This window comes from Lagopus muta, chromosome 1 (assembly GCF_023343835.1).
Source record: "Lagopus muta isolate bLagMut1 chromosome 1, bLagMut1 primary, whole genome shotgun sequence".
Classification (NCBI taxonomy): Eukaryota; Metazoa; Chordata; class Aves; order Galliformes; family Phasianidae; genus Lagopus; species Lagopus muta.
The window spans coordinates 1,475,657-1,503,640 of NC_064433.1; the positions used below are offsets into that span (position 1 = coordinate 1,475,657).

General features: G+C 44.2%; 1 protein-coding gene across 1 annotated transcript in view; it reads right to left on the bottom strand.

The window, feature by feature from the left end:
• The window catches only part of LOC125688321 (collagen alpha-1(VII) chain-like), a 96,474-nt gene that overhangs the window by 33,174 nt on the left and 35,316 nt on the right, over window positions 1–27,984 (bottom strand). Inside the window, exons 26-61 of the mRNA XM_048934306.1 lie at window positions 27,346–27,477; window positions 26,968–27,042; window positions 26,621–26,701; window positions 26,504–26,530; window positions 26,337–26,381; window positions 25,752–25,820; window positions 25,561–25,656; window positions 24,686–24,712; window positions 24,467–24,520; window positions 23,317–23,397; window positions 22,721–22,780; window positions 22,483–22,518; window positions 21,141–21,176; window positions 20,115–20,147; window positions 18,792–18,863; window positions 18,131–18,190; window positions 17,201–17,236; window positions 16,613–16,693; window positions 15,866–15,901; window positions 15,044–15,088; window positions 14,851–14,922; window positions 14,294–14,329; window positions 13,682–13,723; window positions 12,811–12,864; window positions 11,660–11,698; window positions 11,325–11,360; window positions 10,352–10,477; window positions 9,241–9,360; window positions 7,801–7,923; window positions 7,420–7,536; window positions 2,835–2,915; window positions 2,688–2,738; window positions 1,738–1,773; window positions 1,563–1,607; window positions 812–856; window positions 349–384 (exon numbers count right to left, since the gene is read on the bottom strand). Of these exons, the coding sequence (XP_048790263.1) occupies window positions 349–384; window positions 812–856; window positions 1,563–1,607; window positions 1,738–1,773; window positions 2,688–2,738; window positions 2,835–2,915; window positions 7,420–7,536; window positions 7,801–7,923; window positions 9,241–9,360; window positions 10,352–10,477; window positions 11,325–11,360; window positions 11,660–11,698; window positions 12,811–12,864; window positions 13,682–13,723; window positions 14,294–14,329; window positions 14,851–14,922; window positions 15,044–15,088; window positions 15,866–15,901; window positions 16,613–16,693; window positions 17,201–17,236; window positions 18,131–18,190; window positions 18,792–18,863; window positions 20,115–20,147; window positions 21,141–21,176; window positions 22,483–22,518; window positions 22,721–22,780; window positions 23,317–23,397; window positions 24,467–24,520; window positions 24,686–24,712; window positions 25,561–25,656; window positions 25,752–25,820; window positions 26,337–26,381; window positions 26,504–26,530; window positions 26,621–26,701; window positions 26,968–27,042; window positions 27,346–27,477 (2,241 nt within the window). The remainder of the gene's footprint in view (window positions 1–348; window positions 385–811; window positions 857–1,562; window positions 1,608–1,737; window positions 1,774–2,687; window positions 2,739–2,834; window positions 2,916–7,419; window positions 7,537–7,800; window positions 7,924–9,240; window positions 9,361–10,351; window positions 10,478–11,324; window positions 11,361–11,659; window positions 11,699–12,810; window positions 12,865–13,681; window positions 13,724–14,293; window positions 14,330–14,850; window positions 14,923–15,043; window positions 15,089–15,865; window positions 15,902–16,612; window positions 16,694–17,200; window positions 17,237–18,130; window positions 18,191–18,791; window positions 18,864–20,114; window positions 20,148–21,140; window positions 21,177–22,482; window positions 22,519–22,720; window positions 22,781–23,316; window positions 23,398–24,466; window positions 24,521–24,685; window positions 24,713–25,560; window positions 25,657–25,751; window positions 25,821–26,336; window positions 26,382–26,503; window positions 26,531–26,620; window positions 26,702–26,967; window positions 27,043–27,345; window positions 27,478–27,984) is intronic.

Sequence of the window (27,984 nt, forward strand, 5' to 3'; positions counted from 1 at the left end):
ACCTCACTGGAACACTAAGCAAGAGAGAAGGTTTCCAGTTGTGCTCATAGTCTGTGGCAGGATGGAGTAACTGGAAGTTCAGGGACACCCCTAATGTCCAGTTCTTTTCCCCCGAGAAGGTTGGAAGTGGCTGTGTGCCAATGGAGGAGCCAAATGCTCTAACATAAGAGCATGCTGCTCCTGGTGTGTTACTGGGCTCTGGGTCTACTGGGCTGAGCTCAGCGGGTGATGGGTTCACATAGCGGCCAGGGATCTCACTTCTCTATGATAACCCTCAGTGCTGGATTTGGGCCACTTAGCTGGTGACACTGTCCTGTGCCAGTGGCTGAGCCTGACTCCACATCTCACCTTTTCTCCAGGCTCCCCCATCTCCCCAGGCTGCCCCTGCAAGACAAAAAGATCCATCTTCCAGCCACCTCCCTTCTCATGCCCATGGTCCCTGCACAAAGGCATTGAAATTCATGATAACCCATGCAAAATACCCTCTTTCCATTGGACTGTGAAACAACCCTCCCTTGTCCACTTTTCTTTTGAATATTTGGGTCCCAACACCTCAGATCTGTTTGTCCCTTATGAGAAGTATTCATGAAGAGGCACTTTGTATGGCTGAATGCCTGCTTTGGTGGCAGAAACCATAAGAAACCTGGGGCTGGATCTGACCCTTTCCTCTATCCCTGTTTACATCAGCACAATCTCCCACAGACCCTGAATGTCCACTTCACCAGGATGTCCCAGCTTCTTATCTTCCAGACCCTATTACAACAGGGAGCCTTCTCCAAGTCCCAGAGGCTCACAAAAGCCTTATTGCTACCTTTTCTCCTTTGTTTCCACGGGCTCCTGGAGCTCCCATTTCTCCCTGGAAAACAAATAGCCCCTTTAGTTCAAGTATAAGGAACATTTCCTTCCCTTTTTGGTCAAGGTAGGTGCTGCTTTCATTCCTGCATCATATTTCAGGAAGCAGTAATGGAGGACCATCTCCTTTCCATTGCATTTCTGATGGATCATCTGGTTGGGCTATCCCAACCAGATCCAAACCATAGAATCATAGAATATCCTGAGTTGGAAGGGAGCCATAAGGATTACTGAGTCCAACTCCTAAGTCCAACCAGAGTCCAACCAGATTAGGACTGTCCCTGAACCCATCCCTCCTATCCTGCACAGTGGAAATGCAGAGAGTGAAAACAAACTTGAGTAATTGTAAGATATGAGCAGTACTGTGAACCTCCCAGGCCAAGAATAATGCAGATATTAATGTAATACTGCAGATACCATGAGTTTGAGGGAGAAGGGAGAAGTTCACCAAGGAGAGAATTACTGAGGAGCCAAAAAACCACTACAAATATGTCTAAAGCAGATGTGAAAAACTCAAAGTAGGGTCCTCTGCTCATTCTCAGTGGTCCAAACCATGGATTACTAACTCCTGAACCCACCAGTTCCAATGGCCAATTTTTACCTGTGACTTTTAGCCTCTAAATGAGACTGCCCTGGGGAGATAGACCTCCATCCTGTCCCACACCAGCACTGTTAGGTATCTGCATTAAAGGTAGAACAAAAGCACTGACCTTTTGGCAATGGTAGAGTGGAACTGGACGGCCCATTTCCTCCTTCTGTAAGAAAACAAATGATGGTACAAAACAGAGTTTGGATTCTGCATGACGGGAGAAAAGACTATTCACATCTTCACCATGTGCAGTGGTGGTGAGAAGAGCCCTGGGCATGAATATTATAATATTATACCTTAATTCTCTTTGGGCGCTGAGGTCCTGGATATGTCTTGAAAAGAAAGGAAGAAAGCATGAGAGCAGATGGGGAAATGTTTCCCCTCTTGAGCTGTGGAAAGGCTATCTTCAAGCAGTGAGATGTTACACAGCAAATCACTGCATTGTAGCAGGGGTAGAGGTGTCTTGCAGGGCCTCCATGTGTGGTCAAGAATTGTGAGATCCTCATTGAAACACTCCTGGTTGGATATGAGGTGGTCTCCAGGCTCACTCTGAGCCACTCCAGCCTGGATAGGATACCTGAGATCTGATTGTACCCATTGGAAATGGGCTGTAGGGTCCACAAACCATGAAATGCCTTGGCACAGACATCCCACCATAACTCTGACTGTCTACAGACGTCTATGGAATCATAGAATCATTTGAGTTGGAAGGGACATTTAAAGCTCATCTAGTCCTCTGCAGTCAACAGGGACACCTACAGCTAGATCAAGAGCAACATGTCACCTCATGGCACAGATAAGCTGAGCTCAGTGCTACCATAGCCCACTGCAAGGACAGGGCAATGGTCAATTACTGCTTTCAAGTAAGTTAAATTAATTCAAACTCAGAGATCTAGATCTATGTGTTTATAAACACACATTTACATGTTTATATACTCCCACAAATATCTTCTATAGTCTCAGGACGAAAAAAAAACAAATCAGGCTATCATGTTCCATCATTGATTAAGTTTGATTTTCTCCACTTCTGCTTTGTGAGCATCACGTTTCCCTTGCCAAACACAGTGAGAACACTCTGCTCTGCCAAGAAATTCAGCTTCATCAGCAGATGTTCCTTGCTTTATTTATTAATATTTATCACTAACCTTTCACATACACCCTCTACATTCGCCACTGAGAAGAAGCAAATTGGGCTTCCTTTGCATCCATGTGTTTGAAGACAACCTTGTATCAGGTATTCACTTACCATGGATCCAGATGGGGATTTTGGAGCTCCTGGGGCACCAGGAGGGTGAACCTATGATAGAGCCAACAAGAAATGGTCCCCATTCCCTTATGGCTCTGCTCTTAGACATTGCTAGCCCAAAGCCATTGGGGTGTAATGAGGCCTTACCATGTGTCTGTCATGCTGGGTTGATCTCCTGGCTCTAGGATGCCTTGGGAGTGCAGAGCCATCTTCTGAATTCATGTTTTCCTACAGGAAAGAAAGCAGCATCATAGAATCACAGAATCATTAAGGTTGGAAAAGACCTCTAATCAACTCTCCACCTACCACCAACTACATCTTACAACCAATCATCCCACTGAGCATCTCTTGTGCAATTAACTTATGGCTATTTCAGAGGAATAATACCTAAAATCTTGCAACTTTGAACTCTACTTTCCTCCCTGCAGCATCCATGTCTGGGTAACACAGATATGCATTTACTGCACCCAATATATCTGACTGCAGTAATACAACTGCTGATGTTTGATCACTCTACTCAGTAATCTTGCTGACATTTGCAATGCTCATAGTTTTTGTTGATACATATTTAAGACACACATTGTAAAGCTTGTACAAATAGTTACTGGCTTGTATCATGAATTGGTCATAATACTAGCAACAGTCATTTATCTGCTTGCTGTTTTAAAACCAATCATACTCCTAGCTCAGCGTACAGCAATTATTCCCTGACCCACATGGTGGTGAACTGCAGAGCAGCTTTGACAAATATTCTGATATGAAAGCAAAAAAGCAATAGACTGATTCACAACAACAGAAGGCAGGAAGCCTCCGTGCACTAAAACCTCAGCCCTGAGCCTTGCCAGGAGCATAGGTAAAAGAGAAACGTTTTGGGATGGGATGCAGTTATTTGGCACTATTTCCACATTCATATTATTATTATTTTCAGAATCAAAGACCTGGATTGACCTCAAAATTTAATCTAGAATCATGTGTTGAGTTCTGTTTTGATGGATTTAACTAACTGGATGATAGTTTCATTTACTGGCTAATAAACACAGGAAGTTTCTGACTCACTAAAATACATAATGAAAAAAGATATTTTTGCCCAAAGAAAACTGAAATTCTTTACTGAATCATGGTGAGGAGCAAGAAAGAGGAAGAAAAGATTCACCAGTGATGTACTGGCACACATTGCTCAGGAGTGCTCGTTTGGGATGGGTTTTGGCCATCCTGCACTGGGTTGCAGCTGATCTGCATGCAGAGCAGATACAAAATGCTGCTGCTGCTTTGCTGTGGGTCCGTATTTACCGTGAAGAGCATCGTAAGGAAAAGGCAAGGCAAGCCCATGGGTTGCCAGGACCTTGCAGAGATTTTATGGCAACCCATATGCATGGGATCTGATAATGCTGCCATTTACAAGGATGGTGGGAAATTGCAGGGGGTAATAACTCTCCTTCATTCTGCAATTCCTCCGCAATTTTAGCAGTTTCCAGCTTTCCAAATCTGAGATGCCAGCAATAAGGTACCTCAAGAGAAAGGAGAGAAGCTGCTGCTTTCTGAAGCAGTGATTTGCTGATAGTGAGTGGCACTGTCAGGAAAAAGGAAAAAGGAGAAAGGAAAAGGGAAAGGAAAAATAGGGAAAGGATACAGAGGAGAGGAGAGGAGAGGAGAGGAGAGGAGAGGAGAGGAGAGGAGAGGAGAGGAGAGGAGAGGAGAGGAGAGGAGAGGAGAAGGAGAAGGAGAAGGAGAAGGAGAAGGAGAAGGAGAAGGAGAAGGAGAAGGAGAAGGGAAGGGAAGGGAAGGGAAGGGAAGGGAAGGGAAGGGAAGGGAAGGGAAGGGAAGGGAAGGGAAAGTGAAAAGAGAAAAGAGAAAAGAGAAAAGAGAAAAGAGAAAAGCAGAAGGAAAAGAGCTGATGTAATGAGCTCTGGAAAGAAAAAAACAGAAATAAAATGAGGAGGAAGAAATAGTTCTGCAAAGAAAGAGAGAAACAGCAAAGAGCATGAAGATATCAGGTTTAAAAAAAAAGAAAAAAAAAAAGGAGAGAGACTGAAGGTATATCCGTACGAAGAAAACAAGGGGCATTTATCTGTATTAACTCTGAAAACGAGTGAGTTGAGGCTGGGAGATGGAGGGGATTGACCTGTCCAATCCCATAATGCTAAAGAATTGGTTCACCCATGGAAAGAGTCACCTCCCACCTCTTCTTGCATGGGCATGTGTACCAGGGCTCATCCTGTCTCTATATCAGTTAATTTGCTTCCCCCATTAACTCCTGCCAGTCAGAAATTGCATCTCTGAGATGAAGCTTCTTGGGCTATTACAGACTGCTTCTCTCTGGGGCCCTGTGAACCTTTTAACAGGTAAAATTTGTGATTGCAGCTGCTGCTGACGGGAAAACAAGCGGCTCTTATTTTGCTCTCTTTGCATTGTGGGGATCTGTGCTGTGGGGAGAGAAGGACTGCTCCTGGCTCCTGCCTATGGGCCATGGTTTTTTTCTCTTCCTGAGGACAGAGGGGATAAATGGAGCAGGTGGTAAACCCAAAGTGCTAACTTTTGGATAAAGAGCATCTCAACGTTTGTCTCAAGCGATAAATAAGCCCCTGGTGATAAATGATTGTGACTCTGCTTCCCATGTAGGGGATGTAAGCCCAGATGTAGGGATTAATTGAACTAATGACACCCCTAATTACTGAAGACAACACTACATTTGGTCCCAAAGCTCTCTTCCTTCCCAGTGCCATGGTCATAATGTTTGCTCACACAGATGCATTTAGTTCCCTTAAAACAGACCAATAGGGCTCACTCACTTTTCATTAAGGTGGAAGATGCTCTGTCTGATTGATTAAATCCAGATGCAATGAGGTTGCTCATGAGAAGCATCCAGAATAACTCAAGTCCACAATTCCAGATTTGGGATGGTCTAATTCATAGGCTGTGGGTGCAGGTCCATAGGGTCTGAGGTCTGTTTACTTTAGAGAATGGGGCACTACAAAGCTCCTACCTCAGCCAGGGTCCTACAGCCATTAGAAATGAAGGGTCACTGTCCCTGGAGGTATACAAGGAAAGAGTAGATGTGGTACTGGTTTAGTGGACATGGAGGTGATGGGTTGATGGTTGGACTCGTTGATCTTAGACATCTTTCCAACCTTAATGATTCTGTGATTTTATGATTCCCTGTCTGCTGGAAACAGACTCTGCATGCTCCTGACTGCATGCACTGTGGCACACAAGTACGTGTGAATGCTCAGTTTGTGTGTTTGTGCTGGGAGCCCTCTCCTGGCTGCTGCAACTATTGTGAGTCTGTGCAGAGGTAATTTGCAATAGGAGAGGAGGCAACTTTCCAGCAAACTATTCAAATCAGAGCAAGATTTCCTCTTGACAGAGCCTCTCCACTTTAAGCTACCTCCCACATGGCTATTCCTAGAAATATTGGATGCTGTTCATAGCAGAAACAGTGCTTGCAGCTGTAAGCAAACGCTCAAGGGATTTTTCTGTTCAGGCTGTAGGCATCCTGTCTCCAAATGTTTTATACTGTCCCACATGACATCCTGGTCATCAAATGGGAGAAGAGTGGATGTGAAGGATGGACTCTGGATAAGGAATTGGCTGGATGATTGCACTCAGAGAACTGCAGTCAGTGGCTCAAATGGGAAGACATTATATTGAAATCATAGAATTGTAGAATCATTAAGGTTGGAAAAGACCTCTGAGATCATCCAGTCCAACCACCAACCCATCCCCACTATACCCACTAAACCATGACCCTCAATGCCACATCTCCATGTTTCTTGAACACATCCAAGGATGGTGACTCCACCACCTCCCTGGGCAGCCTGGTCCAATGTCTGACCACTCTCTTGGAAAAGGAATTTTTCCCAGTATCTGACCTGAGATGTGTTAAAACAGCACAGACGACTGCCTTTGTCCTCTCTTCATCACTGAGGTTGGTGTCACTTAGTACATGGTATTGGCGTAGGGTCTACCAGCATGACTCACTGCTCTCATAATTACAGTGATGTGAAAGCAAAAAGATGTTGGGTTTGGTAGATAGAAGTTGAGCATGACATGGGCTCTTGGAAGAAAATGAATATCTGGGAGAGCAGAAATAAAGAGTGAATTTGGATGCTAGGACTCAGACAACCACATCTTTGCAGAACACCAATGTATTGCTCATCAGCTCACCTCTGATAACTGCTATCAGCCTCAATGTACCATATAACTTTGCTGCAAATGTTATAACACAACTTAGAGGGTGAACATGGACTTTTAAAGCAGCTGTACCTCCTGATTATGGAAGAAGCCTCTCTCTTTCTTACTGTCCCTCAGTAACTCATCTCTTCAGTTTTTTAATAGACAAACTTCTCACAGATCTTGAAAAAGAGCTGTGTCACCCTACAACATTTCCTCTGGGACAGTCACTTTGTCTCAATCGACCCACAAAGTTTGTTATATTCCAATCTCATCTTGTTGAAATTGTCATTCCCCCCCCCCCATCAAAATGTGTAATTAACCTCCAAGAAAATTTATCAAGGGTTCTAGGGGATTCCCTGACATATATCAAGGACACAGTTGGCCAACAGCATCCTGCCCAGACCCCATGTCCAAGCAGTGCTCTTCTCTGTGGATGTGTTTGGGGGCTGTTTCAGGGCTCAGAGCAGTGGGTGTGAGATGAGCATCCCAGCCTCCTCCAGTCTATCACTGATCTCCACAATGGTCCTGGTATGACCTACTGCTGCTGGGGAATACCTACAAGTCTGTTGTCCTCTTGTGGTTGTCCTTCCATTCTTTCCTCCAGGGATTCGAGAAGCTCTATGGACAGGTTTCCTTCCAGATCATCTTCTGGTTGTGGTGAGAGCACAGAGAAGCTCTGCAGAAGGTGATGGAATAAATACAGCATAATCTTAATGATTACCAGAGTGGAACATGGAAAGCAAAGGTACTGAAAGTGATTCATGCAGAAATCCTTATCTTTTCACTAAATTAATTTTTCACTGCAGTAAAATAGAGGAAGAATCCACAATATTGCAAAGGGTTTGTCTAATCAAGTTCTTCAGAATGTAATCCCTTTGCATCTATTTAATCAGCACAAGTAGGAATGTAATTAAAAGTCACTGAACAGGCATTTACATACATTGCTGAGAGACATATTTGTCCCTTTTGAGTCTCCCTCCCTCTTTCTCTCCTCAGACTCCAATGATTCGGGAGTGTTCCCCAGGGGCTGGTGCTCAGAGTCAGAACCATCAACAGATGGACCCTGTGGAGAACAAAGTGACTGCTTTTCTACGTCAAGACCTAATCCACAACACACTGCTTTACTCACATTGCCATTCATTAGAGGCCCAGGACAAACCTGGAGAATCAAGCTGCCAAGGTCTCTCTTGCACCTTATTTGGGAAATGCCAATGATGTTGGGCTGTGGCATCCAACAAAGATCCCCAGTGGGTCAGGGGGCTGCTCAGGGGCTTTGAGGTGAATGTTTTGTCTCTTCTCACCTTAAACCCCAAACCAGGTCCTTAGAAAGAAGCGTTCAGCTCCTTCCCACTCTGTCCTGGACAAACAGCCCAAGCCATCTAATTATACCCCATACCCCCATTCATAGTGGCAGAGATAGTGACAACATTTATGAAAAACCCTGATCATTAAGATGAACAAAACTTCCTTATTGTCATAGCTTTGGTGTCTTTGCTTCCTAAATCTGGCTCCAGGCTTGCTGGTATTTGTCCATTTTTGGTTTCTTGGTACCTCTGATGCAAATAAACCTATTGGTGAGCACTTCATTCCCCCTCAAGGCCCTAAAATGTTGTCATCCTGGTTGCTGTGATCTGAAAAAGCACAGTAAGATCCTGGAGCAGAGTGAGGATGAGCCTGCCTTACCCTAAGTGCCTGAGCAACAGGTCATCATTGAACCAACCACAGAGAAAGACAAATTCACCATGAGCTGACTCCAAAAACTCCCACATCTCTTGTGCTCCAGTTACAAACAACATTTCCACCCATGACTAACAAGGGTTTATGGTGAGTCACTGCTTGACTGTCATAAGAGAAGATTAGAAAAGCCTCACCACAGCTGCCAGTGATGTTTTCCAGACTATCTTTTATAAGACTGTCTACTATGGGCAAATTAAGACCCAGGACTTGTCCTGCAGCTATGAGAGGTAGCCTGGATACAGCTCTCTATATTTATTCCTGGATGTGTACTGCAACATACAGGAACTTGGGTCCAGGATGGAGATGAGCCATAACATCACTAGTAAATTCCTAATTTCCATAACAACAAATTATCTGTTACTTGCAATTGCCAAGGCTGTAGGCAATTAGATTATCTCTAGAAATTAGCATGGTTACTTGAGCAAATGAGAGCCATGGAGTCATGGCAGGGACAAGAAGGAGCTGTATTTGAGTAGAGGGGAAAGGAGGATGAGGGATGAGCAGAATGCATCATTGGAGCATGGACTGGAAGCTCTGGCATGCATCAGAGGTGTGAGCTCTTACTGTTATTCCTGCAGAAAACTGAATGGACAAGAGCACAGATCTATGACTATACCTCATGAACTCTGTTGCTTGTTCCCACCTTAGGGAGTCCTTCAGACACCAGCACCCTAAATGGAGTGTCCACTGCCAGACTCTGTGCTTCTTCTGTCACCCCAGTGCTGGTCAGGACATCATGGGAATTATCAACTGTCAATGAACCCTGTAACATCAAAAAAAAACAACAACATGGTTTTGTGTGACCATGACAAACATGATCTTCTAGGAACCACAAATGAAAAAATACAGATTCTGATGACTTGTTTCTGCCCATCACCCTGGCACTCCAGCAGTCTCTGTCCCACATGCTGGTCTTCCTCTACCAAGATGGAGAGAGTAATAAGCAGTCCCTGCTCACCATTTCATAGAATCACGGAATCATAGCATCAGTCCCAGCACAGAGTACTGAGGGACAACACCTGTCATTGATCTTCATCTGGGCGTTGAGCCACTGACCTCTACTCTCTTTCCAGTTTAGAGAGAAGAATGCTATGGGGGACTGTGTCAAATGCTTTACTGAAGTCCAGATAGATGATATCAGTGGCTCTTCCCTTGTCCATTGCTGCAGCTATGCCATCGTAGGCCACTAGGTTGGTCAGGAAGGCCCTATTCTTGGTGAAGCCATACTAGTTGTCCTGTATCACCCCCTCTGTCTTACGTGTGCCTTAGCATAGCTTCCAGGAGGATCTACTCCATGATCTTCCCCAGCACAGGGATGGCGCTGACAGGTTGCGGTTTCCTGAGTTGTCCATTCTACCCTTCTTAAAAATGGGTGCACAGTGACTTTTTTTCCAGTCACCATGGACTTCACCATGATTTTTCAAATATCATCAAGAGTGGCTTGGTGACTACATCAGCCAATTCCCTCAAGACTCTAGGATGCATCTCAGTGGGATCCCAAGTCTTCCTACCCAGGCTATTCCGTGTCCTTTACTTTTGAAGCCAACCTTGTGATCATTTCTCATGTTTTCAGCTGCTTTGCTCTCCAAATCCCAATTCCAATCCAACAAACCTTCCTGGTGTGAGCCTTTAGCCTTTTTCAGATTAACATGCCTGCAAGTCACTATAAACTGGATGACTGAGGTGACCTTGAAGCCTTCATTGTCTCATTTCCTTCTAGGTCTGTCCATGCCCTGAAGATGACAAATACTTACACCATGTTTGGGTGTGTATGGAAATGCCTGCTTTCTCCTGGAGGTCTTAGAGCTGCCCAAGTGCTGCATCAGCCAATCCAGCCCCTCCTGCAGGATCGCGTTGGAGAGGTGCTTCAACAATGCCAGCTGCAACCAACAGAGGCCATAGTTTATTGTCACTCTCCCATCACCAAGAAATAACAGTGCTATAGCCAACCTGGAATGATGACTGATGTGTTTCCAAGAGGGTAACAGAGCATTTGGCCCTGAGTGCCAGCAGTTGATCTAAATGTAAGTGCTTATGGCTTGGGCATCTAGGAATTGATTGATGGAAGTTATGCAATGGCTCTCTCCATTCTAAATAAATCCCCCTACACTTGATTAGATAAGTCAGATCCTCATCTCCCTTACTTACTTCTCTAGGGCTTACAATAAGGAGCTGAGGGCGATGAGCTCATCTATAAAGGTGTAGTTAATGAGACACTAAAAGCTGGGGCTCATCGCAATTACTGAGCTTGCTGACTGCCATGAGATTGGAATGACACCATGGCTGTATTACACACTAAAAAGTGTGTACACTGTGATTTGGGTTATCAGCAAAGGAGAAACCCCAACTTCATGCTAAAGATAGACAATATGACCAACATCTACAACAGAGCCCTGTGGCTCACTTCTTCTTGGCTCTGCAGATGCAGAACTGAAGTACACTTCATACAAGCTAAGCCAAGTGGTAGCACCAAGCTCTAAGTGGGTATTTTCTAAGATCTCAATTTCACATGGGCCTCAAAGCCCCCGTTTATCCCAGGAGCAAAGCTGTCCAAGAAGAAGTTACATACACATGGAAAGTTGTAAAGTGAAATCTAATAACCCTGACTTCTTGTGAGGGCCAGTGATGGACTGGGAGGTGCACATGTCATCTCCAGAAGGCCACAGGGGATAGGTAGAAAAGTTATTAGAGTCATCTTATCAGAACGAAAGTCAGAGCATTACCTACCTTGATACCATTTTCTTCAAAAAGTCTCTCCAGATCCTGAAAGAAGAAAAAAGTGTAAGAATACAACCAAAGCTCTGACTCAAAGAGCAGCAGAAACGTCCCCCTCTGAGCAGGAGCCTGACTTCAGTGCTCTGGGAAGCACTGGGTGTAAGAAAATGGCATTTCTCAAAAGACTGAACACAGTGATATCTTTCCACTCCAACCTAGGGAGCTAGTCTTGCAGGTGGTGATGGCTAAGCCTGGTGCATTCATAAGGTCTCCTCTGATATCCTGAACACAGGCAGAGGGAAGGTGTTTCCAACATTAATATCTTCTGTAGTTTTTATTTTCCTTACCTTCATTTCCACTCCTTTTCCTGGTGGACCAGGCTCTCCCTTCAAACGAACAAGAACAATTCATTACTTATGACTGGCATCAAGAATGAACAGAGGTCACAGAAATCTGGCCCTTGCTTTGCTGCTATCCTGCTCCATTACCCCAAACAAATCCCTTTTGTTGATTCACAGGAGGATTTAAATCCCACCCTGATAAATTGGCTCCTTCCCCTCCCACCAGACACAGCTAGTGGTTGTGTTTTATAGCGCAGGGATGGACCAGGGCATTGCCAAAAAAAATTCTTGGAATGGAGCTTTGCACCATCTCCTTGGCTGGGGGAATGTGTTTTGTACTGAATTAGCAATGTTTCCCACCAGAGTTATGCAATTCTTTATTGAAAGGAGGGACAGATACCTGAAAACTGGTCCTCAGTCATTCATAATATGTAAACAGTGAAATCTGGATGGTTCTTCACTGCCACCAATGCTGCCACTACAGTAAAAATTGTGTGGAGATGGCAGCAAGGCAGAGGATGGGCAAGTTGCTCCCAAGGTTGGTGGTCCTGTTTAGAGGTGGCTGCGGTCCTGCTGGTCCTTCACACTACCACATTTGATCTGGGTCAGATGTCTCTGATAGGTTTAAGTGTGGACTTCCATATGCAAGTCCCAAGGACAGGTTGTCTACAGGTTGTCTACAGGGCTGTCTATGTCTCCTTGCCATCATCCAGCGTGATGTGGATCTTCAGGTGAGTGATCCTGGGCTGCTGACATGGATGAAATGCCAGATAAGCTGTAGCAGCTTTGGATCTCCTCTGGTAGGGGAAGGAGCTCTGATGAGACAGGGAGCTGAGCTGCCTCTCTGATGGGCTTCATTTCACTGAAATCTGGTTTCTGCATTGACAGATTCCGGTGGAATGAAGGGCATCAGGAAGGCCCTAGAAGTATATCTCATCCGGCTTCTGAACATCTTCCTGCCTAAATATTGTATATTTACCAAATGGAGTTGTAGAACTACAGCATCACTGTGACCACAAGTTTACAAGCCCAACTCATGACTTTGAGAAACCCAACATTCTGGGGAATAAGAGATCTGAGATAGGTGTTCTTCCCTTCTGGCCAACCCAACCCAACGGCACCAATGCAAAAATCCTTCCATACATCTGAGAACATACCTTTGGGCCTGGAGGACCTCTTTCACCTTTCAAACCATCCTTCCCTCGATCTCCCTGTAAGCCAGCAGGAACGTATTAGTTCTTTATCCCCTCTAAAATTCACAGTGATCATTGCACATTACGGTGTTTCCCATGTACTGGCCTCAGACTAACAACATCCAAGTCTTCGTCCACATGGACCAACCAGCCCTTTCTTCCAACTATCTCATTGACTCACATAAGGAAAAATCAGGAGTATCTCTGTCCTTTACTCGAAATACACTATTTAGGTCCTTGAGAGGAGTTCCCATGCCTGAGACCTTTTCTATTGATTCTTTTCCCTGATAATGACTTTGGTTAATAATGCCATTACTGCCCTTCACTGATGCTTCCATCTGTGCTGGATCCATTCTATTGGATAGAATAGGACCCACTCAAGCACTAGATAAAATCTCCTCTTACCCACTCAGAAGCAGAGCTATTGCTATAGCAAGGGAGCTTCTGTAATAGCAATATACTTGTTGTGCTAGAAAAAATGCCGGAGCCATTCTGGCATCCAAATCATCTTATTCCCTTTAAGCCGAACAGGCTGACAGCAAACTTCAGAACCTGAATGTATTCCCCTAATTACTGAGTTAACTCGTTTGCCCTGCAAAAACACATGGGTCTTGGAAGGAGAATTGATGTTCACCTTTTGTTGGAATCCTCAAAAGCAATACATTAATTTTGAAGTAGCTTTGCTGTTGAAGGTGGGAACAGCAAGAATTTGCTTGAGAGTTTCAGGATGTGTTTGCAGACTTTGTCTTATAAAAGCAATGAAGCTACGCAACATCTCAGAAATGCAGAATAGTTACACATTCAGCTTCAAGACAAATATTTTTAAGCAAAATACCTTTTCCCCTTTCAGGACGATGGTATTCTCCAGAGAAGACATCTGCAATAGATGGAAGAAACCTGGTGATGGAAGATGTCTCATCTCCACGTGCTTCTTATCCCAGATAAACCATAGGCACAAAGCCAGCAGCTCAACCAGCGATGTGAACATGCTGTGTTTGGACTCAAAACAAAAGGGAGCCAGTGTATCCTCCTCCTGCTCATGTATCAGAGATTCAGGGTGGTTGTGATGTTGGTATCTGTGTCTATGTTTCCAAAGTTCAAGTTCACAGCCAGGTTTTATTCTCTTCTGTGTCATGAGCTTCTTGCATGACCAGTGATAAATGATTTGGAGTGACATTCATTTGACCACATGCAGAGGAACTAGCTGTACTGCTTTATCTCTTCTGATAAGGCTAAGAGGTAAATTGTTCTACAGCATATACTATATGTTCTGGCAGTGTGTTGTGTTCCCTGTGGTACCCAGGATTCATGATAAATCTCAAAAATGAATCAAAGCATCCTTAAAGTTGGAAAGACCAATAAGATCATCTAGTCTAATCATCAACATATCCCTTTCCTGATGCCTAAATGCAAAATACATAAGTCAGCAGAAGAAGGCAATACTCACAATACTTCCAGGAGTCCCAGGCAGCCCAGGCATACCCTGTGAAAATACAATACCCCCATAAAAAGAGTGAGTGGTACAATTCAGCATTTTAGCCACCAAGCAGACATTCTATCATGCAAGTTTATAAATGAGAATGTGCAAACCTACAGATTCACCCTTGTCTCCCTTCTCTCCAGTAATTCCCTAGGAAGGGGAGAGAGAGGCAGGATGAGAACAAGCTGTGGTAGGGGAGGGGAGTCTCAGCATCTTCTAGCTGGCACAGCCTTCAATAGACTAACAAGCCCTTCCTTGAGCAGCTAAGCTAATAAAATCTGGAATTCACCCTCACTCCTGCAGAGGAACTCTGATATTTAATAAGGGGTGTGACTGTAGCCTCTTCCTCAGCAGGTAGGCTCATTAGGGACTTTCTCTCTCCCATTCAGTTGCTCATTTTCACAGAGTTTAGAAACATCACATCCTTAAGATCTCTGTCCCTTTGTTAACCAGTGTTTTCCTAAGCTGTTAGAGGGAGATCAGACAGAACATAGGTGCAGCTGCCCTTTTAGGATTTGCCTTACATCCTTTCCAGGTTCTCCTGGGTCGCCTTTTATCCCCTGCTCTCCAGGTCGTCCTGGGAGTCCAAGTGGACCCTAATGAGAAAAGGTTCAGAGAAACAATCAGAAAGAGAACACATCCAGCAGTTCCAAAAAGGGGAAGCAAACAAGAAAAATGCTCACCGAGGCAGAAAATTATGATAACAACAATTATTACCCTCATTCCTCTCTCTCCTGGTTCTCCTGGGGCACCAGCTTCTCCCTAAAAAAGAGAAGTAGAAGCTTTAAAAAGCCTTCTTTGTTCGAGCCTGAACCTTCACTGGTGGTACTAATTTTACTGCACTTTCACATAGAGAAAATATTTTAGAGGGTGAGAACCAAGCCCGGCTACTATTCCAATGGCTCCAAAGCAGCTAGGGTCTCCTCTTTGGAATTAATGCTTTTAAAGTTGGTACCAAGACAGCCCTATGGGGATCTGAATTATAATTAACCAGGGTTGATGTTTTGGATCTACCCTAGTGCTGGAGTAAATGGAGTTGAAGGTATATGGTAACACCAGACTACTCATATCTATGGAGGAAATGGGGTAATTTCCACCAGACCCCACTGTGAGTTGTTGTAATCTGCTTTCTGCTGCTGAGCATAAAGAACTATCTCCCAAATAAAACACGACTTGATTCTTTTTGGCCTTTCTTTTTCATCCTTTAGCTTTAGAAGATGAAAAATCAAACCTGAAACAAAATAAAGTCATAGGAAATATAATGAGTATTCTTCTCATAGTCTCATGTAATTCAAGGGCAAGGCAACAGAAAATAAAATAAGTAGAAGTTGGCTTCAAAGCAAATCAAAGGGACAGGTTTTGCAGATGCTGCTCAACTAATTCATGCTTAATTAACTGGAGAAGAGATTCTGGGCTACAAGGAACTTCACCCTAAGTACTACCATTCTCCTACACTGCTGTACCCACTGCAGTCATGAGTGAGGCTGTTGTCTTTGGCACCTACACAACCCCAGAAGAGTTGGAAATCCCCCTGATTACCTTCATCCCAGAGATGCCTTTCTTCCCTGGTTCTCCCTAAAACACAATGCAAAAATGCTAGGTTACATTTAGCCTTGTAACCATTTTATTTTCACTGTAATTTCCTCAAGCCTTCTCTTGGTGGTCCTATTCCACTTGATGCTCAGGCATCAACTCAGCCCTTTGGACTAAAGGAAAGTCTTCAGTGACTAATGGTAGGAGAGGTTTACCTGAACCCACCATGAAGCTCTTGGGGAATGCCACCTTGATTGACTGAAAGAGGGATCTATTGTACCATAAAAACAAAATAGTCAGGGCTGGTGTGACACCATGGTCGTTCTTGTACTTAACACTGATTCAACAACAAAAAAAGCTCACCATGTTGAATAGCAAATCAACTATGGTGCCGTGTGCTCATTTCACTTTGACCAAAGGTAAAGAGAATTCACCCCAAAACAGAGCCTGAAAAATACCCTGAAAAGGATCCATCTTCTCATCTGCTGTGAAAAGACAGAGCAAATAAGAAGGTGTATCCCTTGATGAACAACCCACTATGCCTAATTTGAGGCAGCCTGCCTAGACTCATGTTGCTGGCCACTATTGGGCTGAGACTTGTCTCTTCCCCTCCCCAGCCAGACTTATGTAAGATGTGTGTTTCTGACTGGTCCCATGTTGTCTCTTGCTCCTAATTCTGCAAGGGCATAACCTAGGGTTGTTGGCTTGGCCCAGTCTTATCAGCATAACCATCCACCTGTAGCTTCTACTTACATCTTTACCTCTTAGGCCGGTCTCGCCTGGTTTCCCAGGTAATCCTGGTTCACCTTTCTCTCCCTTTGGACCTATTTCCCCCTAAAGAAAGCAAGGCAGTTGTTACGTTCCTCTTGTGTATTTCATAGTGCTGTCATTTTAGACATCATGGGACAGGCTCACGGCACAATGGCCGTGCAATTGCTTCCACACTGCTGGCTGAAGTCTGGGCTCAGAGTATCTACCCTGCACTGGGAAAGGCTGTGTTCTGCTTTTTTGCTTAGCAGGCCTCGGATGGGAACATCCATCTTAAAATTGGCCCATTCAGATCCCACAGGCAGCCATTGCTCATAAATCCTACAAGACAGTGTTTGTAGAATTTATGCCTTTTGCCATGTCATCTTGTCATTATTTACCTGTGCAAGGCTCTGTGCGTCACATGGAGACTCCAGCAAAGCAGGATCTGTTCAAACTTTTCAGCTTTTGAATGCCCCTCACATCTTGACTCTACTCCCACAGCAAAGATAAAACTTCACTGACTCAAGTTATGTTGAGTGACACAGATATCAGTCATGAAACAGTGCTGCAGTCACTGCATCATATACTAACCTTGTAACCTGGTCTGCCAGACAAGCCTACGTTTCCCTGCAGAAATAGACACTATTAGTCACATGGTCAGAGTAACCAAGTAGGAAAATTTCAGATAAGGGTCCTTTGCCATATCTAAAGGGTCAGCATCAGACTTAATGCTGCAAAGCCGCTCCTTGATTGCAGGTACTAGCAGATGGAAAAGATTAGTATGATGCAGAGAAGGAGAAACCATATGGTGTCCCAGGAGATGAAGGGCTACTGCAAGCACACACTGTCTAGATGCATCTGTCTTCACCACTTCTAAAAACATTGACTTTGATAGAGGGGTGGGGATCTCAAAGATTCTGAATTTTACAAGTCATTGTTGGAGTAAATCAAAATGGACTATTAATATTCTCATAGGAGGAAACACAAACTCAACCCTCACTAGATATTAGTGAACACAAGTGGGAACCACCAGATTCTTGCACCTTTGACACATAAGTCAGGAAGATAAAGGTCAAGTTTCCTTTCATAGAATCACAGTATAATTAAGGTTGGAAAAGATCACTAGGAACCTCTAGTCCAACAATCACCAAGCCCATCACCATCATGCTCACTAAACCATGTCAGGACACAAAGCCATTGGAAATTGGGCTTCCTTGGTTTTGTTCCCCACAGAGTTCCCAGATGATCTTTGACTTTCCATGCTTTCTTCTAGAGTCAGGAGTGTTCTGCATTGCCTTCCACAGTTGGGTGCAGACTGCTCCGTAACACATGATCAGCATGGGAGCACCAAAGACAGAGTGACAGTTCAGCTTCTCATTACCAGTGTGGTATTAATTTGATGATGACTGGCCTTCTGAGTGACAGCCATTGAGCTCATATGCATGGAGGTGATTGAGAAATTGTTTCTGATTTGTATCCTTAGCTGTTCCCTATTCACACCCAGTGTGTTGCCCCACTTACCCTGTCCCCTGTGTCTCCCTTCAGCCCTGGTTGACCAGGAATGCCAAAACCTGGACTTCCCTGAAAAAATCAATGACAGTGACATAGTGTAAACCCTCTGCCAGTCTCACTTTCCAGTTCTCTGTATAGCTATCACATCCTTCTCCCCTCCCAAACACACTGCTTGCCACCTCTAGGAGATGCTATTGTGGAGAGACAACTTTCACTGAAACATGGCTTAGGAAACCCAGTGTCTCAATTTCCCCATCTGAAATTTGCACACCTTGGCTACTATTCTTCAATTGCCTTTCATTAGTTGTGGAGACACTATCCCACTCCACTCTTCATTCATGGTAGCATGCCCTGTGCCATATTAATTGTTAGCTATCTCTAACCCATTATCACTTTGCAGTCCTAAAAGGGCCAGCCTGTTCCTCCTCCTTGCTACAACTGTTGGGAATTATTTGCTAATGTTGTGCTTGGTTCTAAACAAGATGCAAAGGGAGATGATGCAGTGTCATGCAAGAGCAGCTTCCAAACTCAAGACATGAGTCATAGAATCATTAAGGTTGGAAATGACCACATCTAGTTCAACCATCAATCTAAAAACCAAACCACATCCCTAAGTGCCACACCTACCCCTCTCTTGAAAATGTTCAGAGAACAAGAGCAAGTATGTTACCTTCTCTCCTTTGTCTCCTTGTATTCCTTTGTCTCCTTGTGGTCCTGGGGCCCCTGTTGGTCCAATATCCCCCTATGTATGAAAACAACCCAAAAGCTAGTAACATCATGCAGGAAAACCAAGCCATTTTCAAGTGGTTTGCTAAAGCTACATTCTGCACTTTCAATCCACTCTGAAAATCCATTCTGTTGGGAAATCTATCCAATCCATCCATCCATACCATTCATCCTTCCATTCAGTCCATCCACCCCATTCCTCTTTGGGTTGAAGTTTTCCCTTTAGTACTTGGGGCTTCTACACAACTACGAAGTGCTATGTGGATTTAAAGTAGTATCAAGCAAGACAAAATTCAGGCCCAAGGTCATTACCTAACATCATTGAGACTAAAAGAAGAGAAATATTTTGATAACCACTATTAAGCAGTCTGGAGAATAAAATCAATGAATGGAGGTGACTCCAACATTCAAGTTCAGAGAGAAGGGCAGAACTCGTTATCTCTAAAGGGCAAGGGAAGTATGAAGATAATTTCATGAATGCCAGGAGTCAAAAAGCCAAGAGGAGTTTCTCCTGCAGTAAATACTCCTTGCAAAGATAAGAGAGATCTTTTATTTCTCTGCAGATTGACATTATAAAATATAATGAATTATAAAGAATAAAAAAAAATACGTGCTTTAAATACTCCAGGCCCTGTACAACCACAAAAACTTTGCAGAAGTGAACAATTTGTGCTGCACTATAGAGCAGATGCACAATATGGCCAACAGTCAGGGAGCAGCTCTATCTCAGGAATCACTTTCATTTGGGAAATTCAGATTCCTCCAGTCATGGAGAGGCCAATCACTGGCTCAGAGCCTCAGGTACTTGGGAACTCTCTGCCATTGGACATGCTTTCTAAATGGTTGAAGGAGTCTGACCTGGTATTGAAGTTGGCCATGTTTTAAGGAGGAGGTAAGACTAGAGACCCCTAGAAGTTCCCTCCTGCCTCATCTATTCTATGGTTTAATGTCAATGCCTTCCTTGTCTGGATAGTAACTTCTGTGTGTAGGCTGGATCTGTGCTTCTGTGAACCCTATGTCCTAAAACTAGCACATGGAAATACCAAATTTCCCCCATGGACTAGAGACAGAAGGAGAATGACAGGCACAAAATGTTAATAAAAGCAAAAGAATTATCAGCAGGGCAAGATTACCACTATTTTTCCAACCTCTCCTCTCCCATCTATCACAAGGGATATATGATTCACACAGTGAAACATAGTCCAGCCCTCCCTTTTTCAGGCAAAGTTTTATCTAAATTTCAAGCAGCACTAATTAGTGGACTTACCCTGACACCTTTCTTGCCTGGTGGCCCCAAAACCTGAGGATAAAATAAATCACAGAAGTACCCTCTTATTTAGGCAATAGTCTCCCTTTCGAAGAAGAGGCTCATATGGCCTCTTCCTAAACAAGATAATGTCAGCCTTGCTATGGGATAAGAAATGCATCACCTACAGTGGATCATAAAATGCCCAACAGGGATACAAGCTAAATCCCAAACTCAGTGAAGGTTGTGACAGAATCCCACCATCTCCAGTAGGTTTTGGGTCTAGGGATGAGACTGAAGGATCATTCTTATAAAAAGGGTAGTTGGCAAATAGCTGCTTTAGCCTGTGCTAATATACACCAAGGACTGACCTTTGGACAGCAATGAATCTTCATGTCTGTACTATGACCCTGATTTAGGGACTATAAAGCTGCCTTTCTTCCTTTTGTCTCTAAATCAATTCTGCCAATGCTACTCTGAAATAAACCAGCAGTGCATGCCCCTGATCATAAAATATCATGCAGGATGCACCAGTCTGTCTTGGTGATAGGTCTCGGCAGAAGACATGGTTGAAGGGTCAGGGGTGAGATCTTATAGTTTTCTCTGAAGTTTAGTGGGACACATCTGCCTCGGTCCTTGGTCTACTGGCACAACTGTTGGTGGTGCTCAATGGCTATAGCACAAGAAAGGCTGTAATCCACTCATAGTTACACCCAGAGCTGGAGTGCCTGGAAATCCTGTGTTCCCTTGCAAAGCAAGATGACATAAAGTGAACAATCTGGGGCAGTGCTCATTGTTCTCCTCCATACACTCCTGAAATCAACTCAAAACTCAGTTTTGCAAAACCAAAAGAGCAAAAGAGCAAAAGAGCAGAAGAGCAAAACAGAGCGGAGATTCTGAGCTTCCAGGGATGCTCACTTGACTCCCTGTTGGCTTATTCTCTGTGTAGCCCCACCATAAACACACCTGACTGTGTCTACAAACTGCAGAAATTCAAGACACCTTCAGCTGAGCTAGTCAAACCTATTCTCTTGCTATTTGACTTACTTGGACTCCCTTCTGCCCTGGAGGTCCTGGAAGTCCCTATAAGACATCAAAAGAGAATTTCCACCAGACTGAAAGCAGGTTCAGTATTTTCAATATGTGGGGTATAGTGTAAGTTATAAGTCCTTGGGTATGGGTAACATCACCAGTGACCACCCTAATAAGGTTTGCTTTTCCTCAGGAGGAGTCCATGGAGCATCTGGCCACAGGCTCACGTTTGTGTGGACCAGGACTGTGCAATTCAAAGACATCTTTTCTATCATGAAGAGCAATGCATGAACAGCAAGCTGGCTGTTACCACTTGCAATGACCTTACATTTTATGTAACAACCCTCCTCCATTTTATGATATGTATAGAAAACAACAACAACAACAAAAAAGAACCCAACAAAAAAGCAAAAAACCCCAAACCAACAAAAAACGAAAACACAGCAAAACAAAGAAAAATATTTTGTTGAATGAAACATTTCTTTGGAGATTACTTTTTCCTTCTCTTTTCACATCTCCTGAAAGTATGGCAAGAATTTATTTTGGGTTCAAGGTGAATATTTTTGACCTTATTTAACCTAACGTGGATATTCTTGACCTCATCTGACCTGAAATAAGTTAATCGGCTCAGATTTAATTGGTCATCATCTCAATGCCTGAGCTACTTGTAGAAGGGGACATGCAGAAAGCCATACAACCTGATCGTAAGAGTTTGCACCTCCAAGAGCTATAAGAACCTGGAAGAGTAATGAGGTAGCTTATGTACCACCTGAACCCATGCCTGGCACCCCTTGTGCCAGGCAAATTCAGGTCTCCTGAGCAAGGCCCGTGGAAATTTGGTGTGCTGGGTTGCAGTCTTGTTCTGGTATCAAACATCTATCCAAGGACATCTTTCTGCCCTCTTGAGTTCATTCCTGATCAGTCCTTGCTATGCTTCATCTACCTACGGTTCACAGCAGCATTGCCAGATATGGACTGGAGATACAGTAGTCCAGACCTTTGCCTCTGACAGCACCAGGACCCCCAGATCCTTCCTTCCCACAGCCCTCAAGCCTTTGAGCAAGCTGAAAGAATTGGCCAAGCTAAGGTTTCCTCTTTCCTCAACAGCTGGAAAAGATGGGCACTTCTTACCAAGACAGTGCATCTCACTGCCATTCCAATGTTTCCAACATCCCACAGCAATGACTTTTATGGGTCAGTGACTTCCATGGGTCAATGACTGCACAGAATTATTTCCATTGCTTTTCAGTAAGAGACCCACGTTTCTACAGCATATGATGATCATTAGAGCTGGTTTCTTTCCTTGGCACTTTTAGTGCCAGGCACAGTGACTCAGGTTCAGTGTTTTGGTACCTACCTTTGGTCCAGGTACTCCTGGAGGGCCCATCACCCCCTTAAAAAAAAAAAAAAAAAAAAAGAAAGAAAAAATGAAAGCTCAGACTTTAAAACTCACTTTCTGTATTCCTTTCCATTTGCAACCACAGGATGTACCCACTAGGGGCAACCTACAGAAGAGGTACTGGAGAAGACTCTGGAGACACTGAACGCTCCAAGGGGATTTTAGCAGAAATCTCACAGCAAAATGGCAAACCTACCTGCTGTCCTTCTTCCCCCTTTGGGCCAGCAGTGCCAGGAATGCCAATTCCTGCCATCCCCTGCAAGGTAAGCACAGCATTGTGCACACAAGTACCAAATGCTAAACTGCAAAGTATGATACATCCTATTCTCCCTGCAGTCTGCTTCAGAGCTCTGTTCTTAACCATCCTGCTGAGGAGCAGGTGAGAAATTTGCTCTCTAACCATTCAGCTAAGATATATGTCTAGCCAGTAACCTCAGACAAGGCACACACAATGATTTGGAGAAGAGAATTAAAAGCAAAGATGTTTTCAGGGACTACTTGAAGCAGTCCCATCCAGGGGGTAGGAAGCATGCAGGGCTGGGAGGCAGCAGGAACTGCAGAGATCTTCCACTGGTGGAAAAAAGAGCACAGAGAGAAAACAAGAGCTTGGATGGAGAGGAAGCAACTACTCCACCATGCACAGACTTGAGCACATATGAGCTGGGAGTAGAGAATGGGGGAAAATCCCTATATATCTCCACTTTATTTTCACATTGATATTACTTTATCTCAGCTACTCTTAAATCCCTCTTGGGATGATGGATCTCACAAGCATCTGATAAGAGTAATGACCTTCTCTCCCTTTTCTCCCTTTGGTCCAGGCAGTCCAGGGACACCATCCAGCCCTACAGGGCCTGGCAAGCCAGGTTTCCCCTGGAAAGGAAAATACATTATCACATCTTTCTTCTCTCATACTGTTTGTTACCAATCATACTGAAGAGAAGTCTGCAGAAACACAAGCAGAGAAATATATTTCCTGATGTGCCTGTCTTACCAGTTGCTTTGCAATTGAGGATTTACAGAGATGATTACGTGTACTCAAGATGTCCCCCATCTCCCCCCTCCCAAGAATGAGTTATGGATGATTGGTCACTCAGGAAGGGAAAAACAGAAGTGTTTGTTTGCTGTATGGGAAGATAGAGGCTGGGTACTCATCTCTCAAGTTTGAATTATTTGTACACACTTTCCAAACTGGACATGGTTTCTTTATCCTTAGTAGCTCCCCATGGACTATTTCTTTTCTTGTGTCTCTCTTCTGATGCTGAAAATATCCATGTGGGGTTTCTTGTGTGAAGAGTCACCTCCTTTTTGTTTGTCCCAAATCTGCCACCTGCACAGTCTGTTTACCATCCTACACTTTTGAGCCACCTCATTGCCCCCTCTGGACTTGCCCCAGCTCTTTTCTGTCCTCCTGAAAGGGGGAGAGAGTTGGGATGTGGGAAGGTGCCAGGCTGCACTCAGCTGCTCCATGGGTAATACAGGCACTCAAGGTGGAATCACTGCCACTTTGGAGTAGCCTTGATCATGTAGCATTTTCTATTGTCCATCAGCATGATTGATCATGTCAAAGGGTTTGTGGTCATTGTGAGCACAGTAATGGGTGTAGTTCTCACAGGTTTGCTCTGAGCCATGAGAACATGTCCTTGCTTTTAGTATAATGAGTGTCTGTTTTGTGATCCTAACTTTTTCCTTTTGGTTATTCACAAGTGGGGGATCAGCAGGATGAAGACTACAATGCAAGAAATGCTTAATTGGTCGTGCTTCATGTGCCAGTCCTCATCAGCAGATCAAAGCATCTCACAGTGGTGGCTGACATGAGCTGGCAGTAGATGCTGTCCCTCCCCACCCACCCTATGTGACAGCTGGTGTTCCCTGGCCAGTGCCCCCTCCCATTATGGCCAATGGCTCTTCCATAGTGACTGACCATTGATGGACAACTCACCGGCTCTCCCATGCCTCCTCTGTCCCCTTTGATGCCATTCCTTCCACGAGGGCCCTGCATGAAGCACAGAACAATCTTACATTTTGTCCCACTGATCCTTTCAGGTCTGGTTGGATGTCTGGAAAGTATTGAAATCAGAACCTATTGGGTGAGTTATAAATCATAAAAAAAGAAGATTGCCATCATACAGTAACATGAATGTCAATCTCAGGTACTTACCCTGAGACCTGAATCTCCTGGCTCACCCTGAAACACAAAAAAGACAAGGAGTATTCCTGCAGGATAATAATCTCTCTCCATTTAAATCCTGGCCAAAATCTCCTGCAGGATGACAGCCCCAGAGACCAAAACTTCCCACTCTCAAAGGAAATTGAGCTTCATTAGAGGTATCTGCTATCTTGCGTGGGCCAGACTCAGCCTGAAAAATTTATCAGCCACTACACTTGGGATAGATAAGAGGGGAGTTCAGGTCTCTATAACTCTTCTGAGACTTTTTGACACATTTTATTTATGTAGTTTTGGCTGTGCACAGCACAAGTAATCCTGGGTATTTCACTCCAGCTACTGAACAACCTTCATGGGGACCTAGAGTCGTAAATGGATATTGGGAAAATGTCTTCTCTGAAAGAGTGGTCAGGCACTGGAACAGGCTGCTCAGGGTTGTGGTGGAGTCACTGTCCCTGGAGATGTTCAAGAAACATGGAGATATGGCACTGAGGAACATGGTTTAGTGGGCAACACTGGTAGTGGCAGCGCATGGATGGTTGGACTAGATAATCTTAGAGGTCTTTTCCAACCTTAATGATTCTATGTCTTAGTGGCCACTGAATCTGCTTTCATGTCAGACAAAGCTGACTATATTACAAGCTCCATTACTGATCTCCACTGTGTTGAACAGCAGGGTCCTGGTGGCAAGGAAAGCCACGCAGAGTTCATCCCTCTGTGTCTCAGTGAGATCATCCCATGATGGAGAGAAGAAATGTGTGGTCTTAGGGCTCTCGAATAAGCAGAGTATCTAGAGGTTCTGGATTAAGGCAGATTCTCCCTTTCTGGGATGAGCATCACAGAGCTATGGTGCAGATAGCCTTGCTCACCTTGATGGAGATGCCTGGTGGCCCTTGTGGTCCTGGTAAGCCGGGTAAACCCTGTGGTCCTGCTACCCCAGGAACCCCTGGCTGTCCTTTCTGTCCCTGTAATAATGAAAACCAAGGGAAACAGAGATGTGATCTTTCCCAGATTCTTTGCTGCTCTGTCAGTGCCACAGACTGAAGGGAACAATACTCACAGGTGGACCAGGGTGCCCATTTCGGCCAGGAATCACCTCCACTCCTCCTAGAACATAACCAGGTTCTCCCTGTGAGCAAGGAAATAAAGATGCACATTCAGCTGTGTTGGGAGATCCAGGCAAAAGAGGGCACGGCACAGCCATACAGACAGCTCAAGTGGGTGCAAGGAAAGAGTAGAAACAAGTATTTGGGGACAAGGGAAGGACAGGACAGCTGCTTCTAGGAACTGCTTACAGCTGGTCTTGAAACCTTATCTTTCCGTGTCTTAAACATGTACAAACAGGCTTATTCATAATGAAAACTCTCAAAAATGCAGAATGACTCAACCAACAGCTACCTGCTACTGCAAATATCCCACTGAAACATGCCAAGGACCTGTGATAAGAACTGAGCAGTTTTCTCCATGAAGACACTAAATTTCTCCTAGCCAAACTGAAGGACAACTCCCACAGATGATGACTAGAGATGTTACACATAACTCAAAAGTTCATATACACCAAAGATCCCTGTGCAACTGCTCAGAAACAAGAGATCACAGCAATATACGAGCTTTTTTTGCAAATAAACCCAGGAATGAAACTCACCCTGTCACCTTTTGGCCCCACTGGTCCTGGATAGCCTGGAGATCCCTGGAATTAAAAATAAATCATGAAACATTAAACCACAAAGCACCCACAAAATCATCATTGTGAAATGATCAAGCTTTAGGTTCCCTCTGTATGATGATATTCACTACATTCAAAATACTTACAACATCACCTTGGATGCCAGGGAGACCCTGCGAAACAGGAAAGAGGGAATTGAGAGTCATGCTCACTTCTCCTCATTAAATGCCATTCTTATGGGGTTTGCTAAAGCAAGCACATACCATGAGTCCAGGGGGACCAGGAGGACCTGTTCGTCCAGGTCTGCCTGGCAGTCCAGGAATGCCATCCTTCCCAGGTAGACCCTAAATTAAAAATAATAGCCTGCAAGTTATGGGTGCAGACCTGCCAACCTGAATGTCTTAATGCATCACTGGCTTCCTGCACTGCTTGAGGGAATCCTCAGCTGCCAGTAAATACAAACATGTAAAAGTTCCTTTTTGCCTGATTTTCAAAGCCAGCATAGAGCAACATTTATTAAAACACCAGCATAAAAAGATCTGAAGATCTCCTTGTTGTTACTAGTCATTTAATTGTAATTAATTAACCAAGCAAATGAAATGGGACTCACCCTCTCTCCTTTCTCTCCCTTCATAGTAAACCCATATGGGTCATAACCTCCACGACCTGATGAGCCCCTGGAGTTCTTGAAAGGAAAAGGAAAATGGAAGAAATGATCTATAGATTCAGCAAAGGATGGCAAATAAAACCAAACGAATGTGACCATGAAACACAGGCTAGCACACGCCTTGTTTACAAAGCAGAAGTGAGGGATGAGCTCTACCACTATGGACTGGTTCCTATCCTCACTAAGGGATATAGTTTAGTGATGGGACTCAGTGGGTCAGGTTGGTGGTTGAACATAGTGGTCTTGAAGGTCTTCAACCTAGATGACTTGAAGATTCTATGTATTATTTACATTCCTGTGAATTGGTGAAGGAATTCTCACCTTTAGACACCAGGGACCACAAGCCTCCACTCCTTTCTGGATGTCTGGTTCAGCTGGTGATGGATCGGGGAGGTGTACCTTGTTGTCTGTATCATCAAATGGCAATTGCTTGTCAGCTTCAGGTCTGGCAACCTACAGCGTGGAGTTTGGGTTAGACTGGTGATCCACCATGTTTTGGGCCAGACATCACATATCAGCCCTCAACGTGTCTCAAGAGATTACTGTGCTTTCATGTCGCCAGCCTATTCATTGAAATAGCTGTAGCACTGTTAGAGAAAACCCATCATACACATCCTTACCAAAGATCCATAAATCAGAATTAGAAGAGGGCAAAATATTTATAATACATTCAAATACTTTGGCCCTGCAGGGGCTGTATGTGACAAAACATTTGAAGCTCTTTTCTGTCTTCCCCAGTTCTACTGCCTTGTTTTCAAAGTTTTTGTTCTTCACACTGATGGGTTGATGGCTGATGGTTGGACTAGATGATCTCAGTGGTCATTTCCAACCTTAATGATCCTATCATTCTATGGCCACTGTGACAGTGGGTGAATTCAGGATTGGACTCAGTATTCTGAATCTGTTACTTCCTTTCTTTGAAAGTTTGGTTTGGAAAGAAGATTGTCCTTGTGCATGACC